We start from the raw sequence: 18,211 nt of genomic DNA on the forward strand, positions 1-18,211 counted from the left end.
TTTCTATGGGAAATCTTCCATTCAGCTCAGCTGAATTTGGATTTCTATAGGAAATTTTCAATTCAGCTTAGCTGAATTAGGTTTTCTGTAGGAAATATTCAATTCATCTTAACTGAATTAGGTTTCCTGTAGGAAATCTTCAATTCAGCTAAGAATTAGATTTCCTATAGGAAATCATCAATTTAGCAGCAGAATTAAGTTCCCTATAGGATATCTTCAATTCAGCTTAGCTGAATTAAGTGTCCTGTATAGAATCTGCAATTCAGCTTAGCTGAATTAGGGTTTCTACAGGAAATCTTGAATTCAGCTTAGCTGAATTAGGGTTCCTATAAGAAATCTTCAATTCAGCTTAGCTGAATTAGAATTTTGGAGGGAAATCTTTAATTAAACATAGCTGAATTGATATTTCGATGGGAAAACTTCAATTTCGCTGAATTAAATTTCCAATTTATTGTGTATTTTTGTAATTCCGCAATGTTGTAAATAGAAAAAATTGAATTTATTTGCAAAATTAATTACAAAAAATAATGACTGACAGAAATCCATTAGCGAAATTTTTTTTTTGCCGCATTGTTGTTGCACGTGCAACTTTGTCGGACCCACTTTTAAACGGTTCCAATTAACATATGGGCGAGAAAACCACGTTAACCATTTACATGCAAGATTGATCACAATTCCTGACTGACATTTATTGTTCGCGCCATTTTTTTGTTTTTGTAATTTTTGCAGATTTCTTTAAAAAAAAGTTCTGCAAAGGTTAGAGGTGTGCATGCCACAAGCTGCATGCTAAGCATTCGGCGACCATTATGCAGAGGCGAAAGGCAAAAAAGAAACACTGGCCTGAAATATTCCACAACAACAAAAACAACAACGAGAAATTACAACAAGAACTAGTTGCACGCAAATTTTTAACAATAGAAATATAAAAAACTTCACACCTCGCTTTTTTGTGTCCCGCACGCTTTATTCACCTTCGCAGCTTTTAATCGGGAAGTGGAAATTTTGAAGCAGTAGAAAAAATGGCAACGGGTGTTGAATTGATTTTGGCCACAGCTCTATGTTTAACCTGTGCCAATGACACGGTGACCTATCCGGAAGGTTTGCTCTGGGTGGATAAAAATTACGAAGTGGTTACAGAGGCCCCCATAACGGATGTACTGGATAAGTCGCTGGATGATGCCCCGGCGGAGACCTTGAATACCATTCTGGAAAAGGCAGAAAAGTTACAAAAATTGAAATCTTGGCTGAGTGGACGCCACTTGAAAATTGGTACCCTGGAAGATTATCCTCTAAGTTATACTGAGACCCAACCGGATGGCAGCAAGAAGGGAATGGGGGTCTCTTTCATTCTCCTTGATTTCCTCAAGGAGAAATTCAATTTTACCTATGAGGTAATGGTGCCTAAGGGGAATATTATTGGATCGAAGGATGACTTCCAAGGCAGTCTTATACAAATGTTGAATGCATCGGTGAGTATGGAGGCCGGAACGAGGTCCAAAAAATAAATGGTCCGGTCTCTTTTCAGGAAGTCGATATGGCCGCAGCATTTCTGCCCTTACTTTCCGAACAGCGTTCATATATTTTCTATTCCACGACGACGCTGGATGAGGGCGAATGGATTATGGTTATGCAGCGCCCTCGAGAATCGGCCTCGGGATCAGGTCTGTTGGCCCCCTTCGAGTTTTGGGTATGGATATTGATATTGGTCTCGTTGCTGGCTGTGGGTCCGATCATTTACTTTTTGATTATTTTGCGGAACAAATTAACCGGAGATAATAGTCAGAAGCCGTATTCGTTGGGTCACTGTGCCTGGTTCGTGTATGGGGCCCTGATGAAACAGGGCAGTATTTTGTCTCCGGTGGCGGGTAAGAATCAATAATTTTCAAAACTTTTTTAAATTAAGACAAGGTGAATTGAAGATTTCCTACAGCAAACCTTATTCAGCTAAGCTGAATTGCAGATTTCCCATAGAAGACCTTATTCAGCTAAGCTGAATTGCAGAATTCCTTGACGAAACTTAATTCAGCTAAGCTGAATTGCACATTTCCCACAGGAAACCAAATTCAGCAAAGCTGAATTGCAGATTTCCTATCGGAAACCTTATTCAGCAAAGCTGAATTGCAGATTTCCTATCGGAAACCTTATTCAGCTAAGCTGAATTCAAGATTTCCTATAAGAAACGTAATTCAGATAAGCTGAATTGCAGATTTCGCACAGGAAACCTAATTCAGCAAAGCTTAATTGAGGAATTTCTATAGAAACACTAATTCAGCTAGGCGGAATTGAAGATTTTCTATTAAAATCCCAATTCAGCTAAGTTGAATAGACCAATTCCTATAGAAACTCTAATTCAACTAGGCTGAATTGACGAATTCCTATAAAAACTCTAATTCTGCTAAGCTGAATTGGAGAATTCCTATAGGTAACCTAATTCAGCTAAGCTGAATTGAAAAATTTCCACTGGAAACCTAATTCAGCTAAGCTGGATTGAAAATTTCCTATAGAAAACCTAATTCAGCTAAGCTGAATTGCACATTTCGCATGGGGACCCTAATTCAGCTAAGCTAAATTAAAAATTTCCCACAGGAAACCAAATTCAGCCCGGCTGAATTAAGGTTTCTATATGAAATCTTCAATTCAGCCCAGCTGAATTAAGGTTTCTATAGGAAATCTTCAATTCAGCCCAGCTGAATTAAGGTTTCTATATGAAATCTTCAATTCAGCCTAGCTGAATTTGATTTCCCGCATGAAATTTGCAATTCAGCTAAGCTATTTTTATTCCTCCCACCCTACCATTATCAGTTGGCATCAATTACATGTTTGCCCAACCATTATTACATTATCGTAATGGCATCAAATAGAAATTAGTCCTGATGAAAAGAATAAATATTTGCTGTTGCAATGAAATCGATAAATTTTAAACAAATATAAAAAAGTGCACAACTGTGTGGTAGTGGTAGAGGTCACAGGAAATATCACCGCACACATATGTGAGAGTATGTGTGTGTGTTGGACCTGCACACACAAATATCGTCACATTCACAGTCTGTTTTAAAATAATTTCCGTTTGTTTATTTGTGGCCATTTGTAGATTCGACACGTCTGCTGTTCGCTACCTGGTGGATATTTATAACCATATTAACATCATTCTACACGGCCAATTTAACCGCTTTCCTCACGCTATCCCAGTTCACGTTGCCCTACAATACGGTCAACGATATTTTGGCCAAAAATAAACATTTTGTATCGCAACGGGGCAGTGGCATCGAATATGCCATAAAATTGGTAAGTAGCGAGGGGAGAGGGTGGTCCCGAGATGTTAATGGTCCCATTATTAATATGAGGTTATGTTTTATTGCAGACCAACGAAAGCTTGTCTATGCTAAGTGGCATGGCGACACGTAACTTGGCCGTCTTTACCGATGATACGAATGACACCCTGAATTTGCGTAAATATGTGGAGAAATATGGTTATGTATTTGTGCGGGATCGTCCCGCCATTACCCATGTCCTGTATGAGGATTATTTGTATCGTAAGACGATAAGCTATGATAATGAGAAGATCCATTGTCCCTTTGCCAAGGCTAAGGAACCATTTTTGAAGAAGAAACGATCATTTGCCTATCCGAGGAATAGTAATTTGAGTGATCTGTTTGATCGAGAGTGAGTATAAGAGTGATTTTGATGATTTTGAAGATTAAAATCATATTTTTTTCAAAAAAAATTTTATACAGCGAGGCTGTATAAGAGTTTTTCGATGGAAAATTCGATAAAAAATACAGTATAAGAGTTTTTTCTAAGAGTATTATTAAGTAAAATCAGCTGTATAAGAGTATTATTAAGTAAAATCAGCTGTATATGAGTTTTCCTGAAGTAAGTCACTATACAGCCGGCTGTATAAGAGATTTCCTGAAGTAAATCACCATACAGCCCGGCTGTATAAGAGTTTTTTGACGTAAATCACTATAAAATCCGGCTGTATAAGAGTTTTCCTGATGTAAACTCTATACTGCCCTGCTGTATAAGAGTTTTCCTGATGTAAACTCTATGCAGCCCGGCTGTATAAGACTTTTCCTGATGTAAACTCTATACAGCCCGGTTGTATAAGAGTGTTCCTGATGTAAACTCTATACAACCCGGCTGTAAAAGAGTTTTCCTGATGGAAACTCTATATCTGTATACAGCCCGGTTGTATAAGAGTTTTCCTGACGTAAATCACTATACAGCCCGGCTGTATAAGAGTTTTCCTGACGTCAACTCTATATAGCCCGGCTGTATAAGAGTTTTACTTAGAAAAATGCAATATTAAGAGGTAGTATAAGAGTTTTTTTCAATAAAAAAACAAGCCATAGAAAAGTATTTTCTTATACAAATAAGCCGTATAAGAGTTTTCCTAATGATATCTCTATATATCCACTCTGTATAAGAGCTTGTCTATAGAAAAGAAACTCTTATACAGCCTAGACAAAATCTTATATAGCTTGGATGTGTAGGCTTTTCTATTAGAAAACTCTTATACAGCCTGGATGTATGGATTTTTCTATAGAAAAACTCTTATACAACCTAGTTGTATAGATTTTTCTATACGAAAACTCTTCTGGCTGTATCGATTTTTTATAGAAAAACTCTTATACAGCCTGGCTATATAGATTTTTTCTATAGAAAAACTCTTATACAACCTGGCTATATAGAGCCCTACAGTCTGGCTGTATCGATTTTTTTAGAAAAACTCTTATACAGCTGTATAGATTTTTTCTATAGAAAAACTCTTATACAACAAGTTTTCTATAGAAAAACTCTTATACAGCCAGACTTTATAATTTTTTCTATAGAAAAACTCTTATACAGCCTGGCTGTATATATTTTTTCTATAGAAAAACTCTTATACAGCCTGGCTGTATATATTTTTTCTATAGAAAAACTCTTATACAGTGAGGCTGTATAAAGTTTTCTTTAGAAAAACTCGTATATTGTCTGGGTGTATAAGAGTTTTTCTTCTAATTCTTTGCTCTAATATCCCCTATCCTTCCAGACTCCTCAACCTCGTCGAATCCGGCATCATCAAACATCTCTCGGCCAAGGACTTGCCGAATGCGGAAATCTGCCCTCAAAACCTCGGCGGTACCGAACGTCAGCTACGCAATGGCGATCTGATGATGACCTATTATATAATGTTCGCTGGTTTTGCCACTTCGATTGTGGTCTTCTCTACCGAAATGCTATTTCGTTATCTCAACAATCGGCGAGAATCGAATCAATGGGCCACCACCCACGGGGTGGGTCGGACACCCAACGGAGGACTGCATAAGCCGTCGAAATGGTTTTGGCGCCGCAGCAGTGAATCGAATAAACAGTTGTTGGGTAGTTCGCATTCGAATAACATCACCCCACCACCACCGTATCAGAGCATATTCAATAATGGGAAAGGTTTTCAGGAGAATACCAGCATGCGGAGATGGCATCATGCGGCAAATTATGGTGCCAATGCGGCGGCGGGAGGTTTTGGGGTGCTGCGACCGGTTGGAAATTATTATGGTAATGATGCGGCGGCTGGTAGTTCGAGGAATTCAGGGGCTTTGGAATCGACGGGTCTGCGGAAGTTCATTAATGGTCGGGAGTATATGGTGTATCGCACGCCGGACGGGCTGAATCAGTTGGTACCGGTAAGGGTGCCATCGGCTGCTTTGTTTCAATATACATATACGGAGTAAAGGCAGGATGAGGGAAGATCTGAAGAAAATCAATTTTTTTTAAATGTGTTATCCCAATTTAGTCGTAGGTCCAATTTTTATTCTGTGTCATTTTATTTTTGGAAAAATAATAAAAAAAACTTAGTAGATGTCCAATCTCATGGGTATCGCAGGGCCAGTTGGGGGGGTCCATTCATACCACTAAGGCGAATGAAGCTAATTGGCCTCTACTGCCAGTATCGGGGGGCGTTGTTCGGCATTACAAAACGACATCTAATTAATGGCCAGTTTCACAACTTAATTGTGGCCATTCCGAGGAATTTGATTGATTGAGCAGGCAACAACAACACCCCACCTCTACTATCACCCCGACCATCAACCCTACCTTCATGGTGGTAGTGGTGGTTGAATTTCGGTTACTTTGATTAATTAAGTAATGGTCAGGATATATGTATGGAGGCGTAACTGTGAGTGACGCACACAAAAACACCTACCAGGGTATTTAACACATCAACACCTACATACAAACACACACACACGCATACACAACAATAAAAATATGACATTTAATAAATTATATTCGAATTCAGCTATGCTGAATTGACGATTTCGTAGATGAAACACAATTCAGCTAAGCTGAATTAAAAATTTCCAATCGGTCCGAACTCTAATTCAGCAAACTTAATTTGAAGAATTTTGGTCATCGGAAACCATATTCAGCTAAGCTGAATTGAAGATTTCAAACTGAAAATCTAATTCAGCTAATCTGAATTGAAGATTTTCTAAAATAAACCTAATTCAGCTAAGCTAAATTGACGTTTAGCTATACGAAAACCAATTCAGCTAAGCTGAATTACAGAAATTGATCAGAAAACCTAATTCAGCAAAGCTGAATTGAAGATTTCGTGTAGGAAACATAATTCAGCTAAGCTGAATTGAAGTTTACATATAGGAAAACTAATTCAGCTAAGCTGAATTGAAGTTTACCTATAGGAAAACTAATTCAGCTAAGCTGAATTGAAGTTTGCCATAATTCAGCATAGCTCAATTAAGGTTTCTATAGGAAATCGTCAATTCAGCCCAGCTTAATAAAGGTTTCTATAGGAAATCTTCAATTCAGCCTGGCTGAATTTTGGGTTTCTATAGGAAATCTTCAATTCAGCCCAGCTGAATTAAGGTTTCTATAGGAAATATTCAATTCAGCCCGACTGAATTAGGGTTTCTATAGGAAATCTTCAATTCAGCCCAGCTGAATTAGGGTTTCTATAGGAAATCTTCAATTCAGCCCAGCTGAATTAGGGTTTCTATTGGAAATCTTCAATTCAGCTTAGCTGAATATGGTTTGCGATAGAAAACCTTCAATTCAGCTTGGCTGAATATGGCTTTCCATGGAATAACTTCTGTCCCGTCCCTTTTTTTCTATAAAAAACCACCAAATTTGTCTATACGATTAATTTTTATTAGCCTGAGGCAATGCTATATCACAACTACCAGCCGAGGATATCGAAGACGAGGGCCGTGAAGAAGTCGCCAGGGAATTTGCACTGGAATAATTGGAGCTATCCGATGAGACCCAGGCATTGATAGGTGGTTGGTTTTTTCGTCGTTGTCTTTGACGGGCCACCGATAAAACTGAACCCATAACTGGAGAACCCGATGATAAGGAACTGGACCTCGAAGAGAGGGTCACTAGAAGATAAGGGAGATTAATTTTCAATTTTTATTGCGGACCCAATAAATCGAAATACCTGACTGAGGCCTAGCTGTACCCCCTGGGGGAGAAGAAGCATTCGATACTGCCACAGGAGCGGTTGCCGGGCGCAATTCTGTTCCCGCAGCCAGGGGCAATGAAATGGAGGCGCTTGACAAAGAGGATACATCATCGGTATCCAGGGAGCTCATTTGCTGTCCTGCTCTCTCATTATTGAAAGGAACGCCATCCAAAATCTCCAGACTGGGAATGCTACGCTGTAATGTTTGCCGATAAAGAGGCTGATGACAGACTGGATTACCCCTCAGATCCAATTGCAAAAGATTCCCATTGAGGCCTAAAAATGTGAGGATACCCAATTCACTAATCCGATTATTGCGAACACTTAAATGCTGCAGCAGTGGTAGATCCGACAGGCTTCCGGTCCTTTGTATCATATTATCATCGGCCACCAGGACCCGCAATGCTGGAAAACCACTCGTGCCATCGAAACTATTCAGCCCACAATTGCTGACATTTAAATGGGTCAAATGGCTCAGGCCATAACCCAAATCCCGCAGTGTGCACAAAACGGAACCGCTTAGGTCCAGCTGCTGCAAACGTGGCAGGAACATGGCCAAGTGGGATAGGCTCAGGGTATAGGAAATAACACGAAGTCTCACCGATTCCACATTGTGTAAATCTGTGCGGCCGGTGACACGTCTCTGAAAAAATTGGGAGAATGGGTTCCAATGAGAATTCTAGAATTCCGATATTACGAACTTACCAACAACTCATCCAAAGTGGGTTCCGGAGCCTGGGCTGGCAGTACCACCGGCAGCATATGAACATAGGCTGGCATATAATTATCCTCTTCATTTTCAATAATATCCGGATCGAATTGCAAGGCTGGCAGATTTCTCAAGAGGTTCTGATTGTTCTGCTCTTGCACTGTCAAATCAATTCCACGCTGATATCGAGGCTCAGGCGTTGGCAAACGGATTTGGGCCGCAGCCACTGGGGCTATGGGTAATGGTAGTTGTAGTTGTTGCTGGAGCTGGCCATTTGGTCCTTGATTGGGTAGAAAATCCTGATTTAATGAAATCTCCGGGGAGGATTCACTCAAGTCTTGAGGGGCCTCCAAATGGGGCATTTTCCGAACACAGAAAATCTGGAGAGTTCTTCTTTTTTCGGCCAATTACTTTGATGGTGGGAATTGTTATTACGTCGCTTGTAAATAAAGAACTATCGATAGTTTTGAATGTTATCGTTACCTTGGCAACGGAGCTGGCAAGGATATCGAAAATAGCAACAGGATATCGATGGCATTGGGAAATAAAACGAACACAAAATAATAACCTGTTGAAAGAATTTCCATGGAAACAAAAATTCAGTTAAGCTGAATTGTAAATTTCGAATGAAAATTGTATTCATCTTAGCTGAATTGCAGATTACCTATTGGAAACCAAATTCAGCTAAGCTGAATTGCAGATTATCAATGGAAAATCGAATTCAGCTATATTAAATGTAAGAATATCCAAGATATAACATATTCAGCTATGCTGAATTGAAAATTTCCGATGAAAGCTCTAATTCAGCTAAGCCGAATTGAAGATTACCTTAAGGATATGTAATTCAGCTAAGCTGAATTGAAGATTACCTTAAGGAAATGTAATTCAGCTAAGCTGAATTGAAGATTTTTGATGGGAAACCATAAGCTGAATTGAATATTTTCAATAGGAAACCATATTCAGCTAAGCTGAATTGAAGATTCTCTATGGAAAACCTAATTCAGCAAAGCTGAATTGAAGATTTTCTATGGAAAACCTAATTCAGCTAAGCTGAATTGAAGATTTTCTATAGAAAACCTAATTCAGCTGAGCTGAATTGAAGATTTTCAATAGAAAACTTAATTCAGCTAAGCTGAATTGAAGATTTCCCACAAGAATCCATTTTCAGCTAAGCTTAATTCAAGAATTTCCACGAAAACCCGCATTCAGCTAAGCTGAATTGCAGATTTCTAATGGAAACCCTAATTCAGCTAAGCTAAATTGAAGATAATCATTGGGAAACCTTATTCAGCTGCGGTTGTATTGCAAAATTTCCAATTTAAATCCCATATTTTACATAACAACAATTACACTATAATTACGCCACAGGCCTTTCAGCCAGGAAAAAACACGGTCTACAAAAATCTTTGCCGGTTGCATGTGTGACATTTACATGATGTCCTGACATACACTCTTGGTGTCATAATGACACGAACATGCTACAATATTTTGTGACATTTTGTGCCCGATGAAAGGGGGGTGGGGGAGCCATTGTTTTTGTTGTTATTGAATTATGATGACGCTAACGATGATTATGGAAACAATGACAGCGGTTGGTTGTGTGTGCGCGGGTTACATGATTTCATGTATGGATGCCGTTGATGATGATGACGACTATAATCTTCTTATAGCAGTTGTTGTTACTGTTTTTGTTTATTTAGATCTTTTCTGGGTATTGATGCTGTTCCAAAAAAACAAATGTTGCAGCACCTTTAACGACCTCGCAGACAACGAGGCGTCGTCAATGGTAATGTTTATTTATGGACAGTGGTGCAGAAGCACTGAATTAGCTGAGGTAAATTGAAGATTTATTATTGAAACCCTTATTCAGCTAAGCTGAATTGAAGATTAGCTACTGGAAATGTATTTCAGCAAAGCTGAATTGCAGATTTTCTATCGAAAACCTAATTCAGCTTACCTGAATTTAAGATTTTCTATAAAAAACCAAATTCAGCTGGGCTGAAATAAAGATTTCATATAGAAACCTTAATTCAGCTGGGCTGAATTGAAGATTTCATATAGAAACCTTAATTCAGCTAAGTTGAATTGAAGATTTCTGATGGAAACCCTAATTCAGCTGGGCTGAATTAAAGATTCCCTATAGAACCTTTAATGCAGTCGGGCTTAATTGCAGATTTCTTATAGAAACCTTAATTCACCTGGGCTGAATTGAAGATTTCCAATAGAAACCTTAATTCAGCTGGGCTGAATTGACGATTTCTTATAGAAACCTTAATTCAGCCGGGCTGAATTGAAGATTTCCTATAGAAACCTTAATTCAGCTGGGCTGAATTGAAGATTTACAATAGAAACCTTAATTCAGTCAAGCTGAATTGAAGATTTCCAATAGAAACCTTAATTCAGCCAGGCTGAATTGAAGATTTCCAATAGAAACCTTAATCCAGCCAGGCTGAATTGAAGATTTCTAATAGAAACCTTAATCCAGCTGGGCTGAATTGAAGATTTCCTATGGGAAACCTGATTCAGCTAAGTTGAATTGAAGATTTCCCATGGGAAACCTTAATTCAGCTGGGCTATAGAAGCTTTAATTCAGCCGGGCTGGATTGAAGATTTTCTATAGAAACCTCAATTCAGCCGGGCTGAATTTAAGAATTCTTTCAGAAAACGTAATTCAGCTATGCTGAATAGCAGATTTCCTATCGGAAACCTAATTCAGCTAGGCTGAATTGCAGTTTTCCTATTGAAAACCAAATTCAGCTAAGCTGAATTGAAGATTTCCTATAGAAACCCTAATTCAGTCGGGCTGAATTGAAGATTGCCCATTGTAATTCATATTCAGCTTTGCTGAATTATTGATTTTTAATGGAAAATTTAATTCAGCTGCATTTCTTAGTTTCTCTTGGTCCACTGTCTTATTTTCCTTTTCTTTAAACTTTATTTTCATAACATTTATGGGAATTTAATGATTCAGCAACGGCTGTGGCATCAGCATCAGCTTTTGACATTTCATTTGCCCTATAAGAAGAAAACACACACGCACACTCTCACACACACACCCATGCGTACACAAATAACCACACATTTACCAAAATAAAAAAAATTCAATACAAAATAACGATGATAAGTCGACAGCAACAACAACAACAGGAACGAACCATGCAAAACAACACAGCACCGAGTTATACACAATGGATGCTTTAGTTATAGAGAGAGAGTGAGTGGGTGAGAGGGAGAAACAGAGAAAGCAGGAGTATGAGCAGTAAGGAAGTCGAATAAGAATTTCAACAAGAAAAACCCCCGAAAAAGTCCAGTTTGGCATCAACATTTGTGTTGATGTAGGTTTTGTGTTAGCCAGGGTGTATGCTTGTGTGAGTGCATGCGTGTGTGTGCCTGACTGCCTGTATGCATGCCTGTTCGTGGCAGTGTGGGTATATACGGTTATTTTGCAATATATTTCATTAGGAGTTGTTACAAAGACGTCAGCAAATTTGATGACGTCACAGACGTCATCATGTGTTGGCACTTACAACGCCACGGCACATACACACACGCCACACACACATACACACATTACAAAACAAAATGAACAGCCAGTTTGTTGTGGGAACGACGACAATATAATTTACTTGATTACTCGCCAAAAAGGAAGGAAGAAAGAGAGTTGCAAATGTAACAAAAAAGAGAAAGAGAGTAGCAAATCATTCAAAAGAGAAAATGTGGAGAGTATTAAAGACCTACATACAAAGCGTTGCTTGCTGAATTTAGTTTTTTGTTGTGCCTTCGACAACAAAAAATCTAAATACGATGTGGAAATTTCACGTGGGCCGTAGAATTGAAATTCGTTGGTTTGTGACATTTAAAAATGCTTGTCATTTATTTTTATGATATTTTGCAGTCTGTTTTTTATGTCATTCAGCCATGCAAAAAAAAAAATGTTACGGATTTTGCGCCCCCAAAAATCCCTCTAGGGAGATTTTAGGGATTTGCGTTGTGTGATTTTTTTTTTCAATGAAATTTTAGGTGGGATTTTGTTGGTAAACAAACATCCAACGCACACATTCATGCACACACACGCATATATGTTACAATTCCCCAAAGCAAAAAGTACAGTTACTTTGAATGAATGAAATTTTCAAGTAACTGGAAAGGAAATTAACACAAAAGAAAAAAACATCATTGCAGGACAGCAGAATATTACTCAATGAATTTCGGGGCATTGTGACGTCAACAAATTCTGCAATTCAGCCAGGCTGAATTGAAAAATATCCACAATGCACCTAATTCAGCTAAGATGAATTGAAGAATTCCCATGGGAAGTCATATTCAGCTGAGCTAAATTGAAAATTTCTTGCAGGAAACCTAATTCAGCTAAGCAAAATTGCAAAATTCTCATAGAAACTCCTATTCAGCTAAGCTAAATTGTGAACTTTTCATAGAAACTCCTATTCAGCTAAGCTGAACTGAAAATTTAAAATAGAAAACCTTATTCAGCCAAGCTGAATTGCAAATTATCCAAAGAAAAACCTAATTCAGCTAAATTGAATTGAAGATTTCCTATAGAAACCTTAATTCAGCCGAGCGGAATTGCAGATTTCCTAGGAAAATCCCAATTCAGCTAAGCAGAATTGAAAATTTTCCATAGAAAACCCAATTCAGCTAAGTTAAACTAAAGACATTTTATACAAACCCTAATTCAGCTAAGTAAAATTAAAGATTTCAAAGAGAAATATTAATTCAGCTAAGCAAAATTGAAGAATTTTTATAGAAACCCAAATTCAGCTAAGCAGAATTGCAAATTACCCAAAGAAATCGTAATTCAGCTAAGCTGAATTGAAGATTTCCTAAAGATACCTTAATTCAGCCGGGCTGAATTGAAGATTTCCTATAGATACCTTAATTCAGCCGGGCTGAATTGAAGATTTCCTATGGAAACCTTAATTCAGCCGGGCTGAATTGAAGATTTCCTATGGAAACCTTAATTCAGCCGGGCTGAATTGAAGATTTCCTATGGAAACCTTAATTCAGCCGGTCTGAATTGAAGATTTCCTATGGAAACCTTAATTCAGCCGGGCTGAATTGAAGATTTCCTATGGAAACCTTAATTCAGCCGGGCTGAATTGAAGATTTCCTATGGAAACCTTAATTCAGCCGGGCTGAATTGACGATTACCTATAGAAACCTTAATTCAGCTGGGCTGAATTGAAGATTTCCCACCAGAAACCTTATTTCAGCCAGGCTGAATTGAAGATTTCCTATATAAACCTTAATTCAGCCAGGCTGAATTGAAGATTTCCTTTATATAATCTTCAATTCAGCCTAGCTGAATTAAATTCCCTATAGGTAATCTTCAATTCAGCCTAGCTGAATTTTGTTTTCTTTAAGAAATCTCCAATTCAGCTTAGCTGAATTAGATTTTCTTAGCTGAATTAGATTTCCTGTAGGTAATCTTCAATTCAGCTTAGCTGAATTAGATTTCCTATATGCAATCTTCAATTCAGCTTAGCTGAATTAGATTTCCTTTATACAATCTTCAATTCAGCTTAGCTGAATTAGATTTCGTATAGGTAATCTTCAATTCAGCTTAGCTGAATTAAATTTTCTATAGGTAATCTTCAATTCAGCTTAGCTGAATTAGATTTTCTATAGGTAATCTTTAATTCAGCTTAGCTGAAGTAGATTTCCTATAGGTAATCTTTAATTCAGTTTAGCTGAAGTAGATTTCCAATAGGTAATCTTCAATTAAGCTTAGCTGAATTCAATTTCCTATAGGTAATCTTCAATTCAGCTTCGCTGAATTAGATTTCCTATAGGTAATCTTCAATTCAGCTTAGCTGAATAAGATTTCCTATGGGTAATCTTCAATTCAGCTTCGCTGAATAAGATTTCCTATAGGTAATCTTCAATTCAGCTTAGCTGAATTAGATTTCCTTTAGGTAATCTTCAATTCAGCTTAGCTGAATTAGATTTCCTATAGGTAATCTTCAATTCAGCTTAGCTGAATTAGATTTCCTATAGGTAATCTTCAATTCAGCTTAGCTGAAGAAGGTATTCGATGAAAAATTTTCAATTCAGCTTTGCTGAATTAGATTTCCTTAAAGATATCTTAACATTTTTGAAGTTAAAAAAAATTTTAAGCGGTATTTTATGCTTATTAAATATGTGTGTGTGTGTGTTTTTGCCAGCTAGTTAATGAGAGTATAATATTTTTTTCTCTTTTCCTATCTTTCTCTCTTCTCTTTCACTTGTGCCCTTTACATTTGCCGTCTAGTTAGAAATGTGTAAAATTTTTGCCGGCATTTTTCAGTTTGCCTGAAAGAATGCTTCACCAATAACACACACAACTAATAATTTATTGTTGCTGCTGCTGTTGTTGGCAGGATGGCTTTTCCTTCTTCTTGTTTTGTAGTAAATTTCGTACTTGGCCATATATATTATTGACCAAAAGGCATGAAAGAAAAAAAAAATTGTTATGTGTGTGCGTATGGAAGTGTTCACCCTCTAACAAGAAATGCCAAAGCTTTTGCTTTCGATTGACGTCATCCTGGAAAGGATTTTATTTAGTCCTTTTGTCATTGTTGTTGTTGTTGGGGGATGCAGAGCATGCGCTCTGCTCCACAGACTTTTTTATGGTAATACGTTTTTTAAGCCCATGGAAGGATTTGTTGGAGGAGAAAGCTTTGGTGGATAGTTCTCTCGGTTAACTCTCTCTCTCTATTAGTTAACCATTGAATTGTAGAGGTAATGGTTGAGAACATTGAGTAGGAGAGGGAGTCTGAGAGAGATTTAGTTAAGTCAATTTCCATAATAAGCGTAGGTGTCTAATTTATGAGTCTACACGGGGAGAAAAAATTGTGGACCCTCGGAAAAAAATTATTTAAAAAATCCAGGTCTCGGAAAAATTCTGGAGGGCTTAGAGAAAATTATTTTTAAAATCCACGCCTCCTGGAGGCCTTGGACAAATTATGGAGGCCTCAGAAAAATTTATTTTTAAAATCCACGCCTCTTGGAGGCCTCTGGAAAATTCTGGAGGGCTTAGAAAACATATTTTTGAAATCCACGCCTCCTGGAGCCTCGGACAAATTCTGGAGGGCTTAGAAAAAAATATTTTTAAAATCCACGCCTCCTGGAGGCCTAAGAAAAAATTATTTTTAAAATCCACGCCTCCTGGAGGCCTCGGAAAAAAGGATTTTTAGAATCCACGCCTTATGGTAGGGCTCAGAAAAATTATTTTTAAAATTCACGCCTCCTGGAGGCCTCAGAAAAAAATATTTAAAAAATCCACGCCCTCTGGAGGCCTTGGAAAAAATCTGAAGGCCTCAGAAAAAAATATGTTAAAAACCCACGTCTCATGTAGGCCTCAGAAAAAAATATGTTAAAAACCCACGTCTCATGTAGGCCTCAGAAAAAATCTGAAGGGCTCAGAAAAAATTATGTTAAAAACCCACGTCTCATGTAGGCCTCAGAAAAAATTATTTAAAAAATCCGCGCCTCATATAGGCCTCAGAAAAAATTATTTTTAAAATCCACGCCTCCTGGAGGCCTAAGAAAAAATTATTTAAAAAATCCACGCCTCATATAGGCCTCGGAAAAATTCTGGAGGCCTCAGAAAAAAATATTTTTAGAATCCACGCCTTATGGTAGGGCTCAGAAAAATTATTTTTAAAATTCACGCCTCCTGGAGGCCTCAGAAAAAATTATTTTTAAAATCCACGCCTTCTGGAGGCCTCGGAAAAATTCTGGAGGGCTTAGAGAAAATTATTTTTAAAATCCACGCCTCCTGGAGGCCTTGGAAAAATTCTGGAGGCCTCAAAAAAATTATTTTTAAAATCCACGCCTCTTGGAGGCCTCTGGAAAATTCTGGAGGGCTTAGAAAACATATTTTTGAAATCCACGCCTCCTATAGGCCTCGAAAAATTTTTGGGGGTCTCAGAAAAAATTAGTTTTAAAATCCATGCATCCTGGAGGCCTCAGAAAAAATTATTTTTAAAGTCCACGTCTCCTGTAGACCACGGAAAAAATTATTTAAAAAATTCACGCCTCCTGAAGGCCTCGGAAAAAATTATTTCAAAATTCCTCCAATTTTTCTCTCTGTGTATCGACTGCCAGTAACGACCTACACTCTGCCCACTCCCCAAAAAAAAAGTTGAAGACCTAACACAACAGCCTACGCATTCTGGCTGTAAGGCTCAGTAATCCTGTAATACTTCACTTGCTTTCCCACAACCAAGTAACTCCCTTGTGTGTCTGTGTGTGTGCGTGTGTGTCTCTGTAAAGTGATGTCGTGGGACAAAAGTAACACCTCCTGCACAAAAACGTAATTTTTTTTAAGCAATAAGACGAAACATATTCGGCTAAAAATAGAACTGTCAAAAATTTAGGAAAGAAGAAGAAGAAGAAGAACAACAACATCAAGAAGAACCAATCAATAGAATAGAAGTCAAGGAAAAAAATGGGAATAAATTGAAGAGGGAGAGAACACAGTGGTGGGAGAGTAGGCCAGGAAAAAATACTTAAAAAATCCACGCCTCACATAGGCCTCAGAAAAAATTATTTAAAAAATTTACGCCTCACATAGGCCTCAGAAAAAATTATTTAAAAAAATCCACGCCTCATATAGGCCTTAGAAAAAATTATTTAAAAAAATCCACGCCTCATATAGGCCTCAGAAAAAAATATTTCAAAAATCCGCGCCTCATATAGGCCTCAGAAAAAATTATTTAAAAAATCCACGCCTCATATAGGCCTCAGAAAAAAATATTTCAAAAATCCGCGCCTCATATAGGCCTCAGAAAAAATTATTTCAAAAATCCACGCCTCATATAGGCCTCAGAAAAAATTATTTCAAAAATCCACGCCTCATATAGGCCTCAGAAAAAATTATTTCAAAAATCCACGCCTCATATAGGCCTCAGAAAAAATTATTTAAAAAATCCACGCCTTAAATAGGCCTCAGAAAAAATTATTTAAAAAATCCACGCCTTAAATAGGCCTCAGAAAAAATTATTTAAAAAATCCACGCCTCACATAGGCCTCAGAAAACAAATTATTTAAAAAAAAAAAAAATTATTTAAAAATTATTTAAAAAATCCACGCCTCATATAGGCCTTATATAGGCCTCAGAAAAAATTATTTGAAAAATCCACGCCTCTTATATGCCTCAGAAAATTTTTTTTAAAAAATCCACGCCTCTTATATGCCTCAGAAAATTTTTTTTAAAAAATCCACGCCTCTTATATGCCTCAGAAAAAATTATTTAAAAAATCCACGCCTCATATAGGCCTTATATAGGCCTCAGAAAAAATTATTTAAAACATCCACGCCTTATATAGGCCTCAGAAAAAATTATTTAAAAAATCCACGCCTCACATAGGCCTCAGAAATTTTTTTTTAAAAAATCCACGCCTCTTATATGCCTCAGAAAAAATTATTTAAAAAATCCACGCCTCATATAGGCCTCAGAAAAAATTATTTAAAAAATCCACGCCTCTTAGAGATCCCGAAAAACATTATTTAAAAAATCCACGCCTCTTAGAGATCCCGAAAAAAATTATTTAAAAAATCCACGCCTCTAAGAGATCCCGAAAAAAATTATTTAAAAAATCCATGGCTCTTAAAGTTCCCGAAAAAAATTTTTAAAAAAATCCACGCCTCTTAGATATCCCGAAAAAAATTATTTAAAAAAATCCTCGCCTCATAGAGGCTTCGGAAAAAATTATTTAAAAAATCCACGCCTCTTAGAGATCTCGAAAAAAAAATTATTTAAAAAAATCCACGCCTCTTATAGGTCTCTTTGACTACTGTCAGTGTTTTCTCTTAATTTCGCTGAGAGCAGAGAACAGAAACTAAGGACTCTCAAATGTGTACGACTGTGAATGTCCTATCTATGTATTATGTGTGGGTTTGTGTGTGCGTTCATTCGTGTAGGCATTACGAACACTTGTAGGTATTAGAAAAATTAAGAAGGCAATACGACAACAACTCCAACAACAATAGCGGCCTTAATAAATTCTATATGAGAAGTAAATTGTTTAGCCTTTGTG

At 37.4% G+C, this 18,211-nt stretch overlaps 2 protein-coding genes across 2 annotated transcripts; one reads left to right on the forward strand and one right to left on the reverse strand.

Moving 5' to 3' along the window:
- The first annotated feature begins 1,019 nt into the window (after positions 1-1,019).
- On the forward strand, positions 1,020-5,711 carry LOC133321862 (glutamate receptor 2). Its single transcript, XM_061530936.1, has 5 exons — positions 1,020-1,469; positions 1,526-1,865; positions 3,092-3,285; positions 3,362-3,663; positions 5,033-5,711. Exons 1-5 carry the CDS (start codon positions 1,020-1,022, stop codon positions 5,709-5,711), a joined length of 1,965 nt encoding a protein of 654 aa, XP_061386920.1.
- A 1,429-nt stretch (positions 5,712-7,140) lies between these two features.
- Positions 7,141-8,558, reverse strand: LOC133321859 (uncharacterized). Its single transcript, XM_061530929.1, has 3 exons — positions 8,168-8,558; positions 7,439-8,105; positions 7,141-7,379 (listed from the first exon to the last, which is right to left on the reverse strand). Exons 1-3 carry the CDS (start codon positions 8,531-8,533, stop codon positions 7,141-7,143), a joined length of 1,272 nt encoding a protein of 423 aa, XP_061386913.1. The 5' UTR covers positions 8,534-8,558.
- Positions 8,559-18,211: the final 9,653 nt, after the last annotated feature.

This window comes from Musca vetustissima, unplaced genomic scaffold (genome assembly GCF_032173495.1).
Source record: "Musca vetustissima isolate MV318-11 ecotype Yass unplaced genomic scaffold, APGP_CSIRO_Mvet_v1 utg13812, whole genome shotgun sequence".
In the NCBI taxonomy this organism is placed as follows: domain Eukaryota; kingdom Metazoa; phylum Arthropoda; class Insecta; order Diptera; family Muscidae; genus Musca; species Musca vetustissima.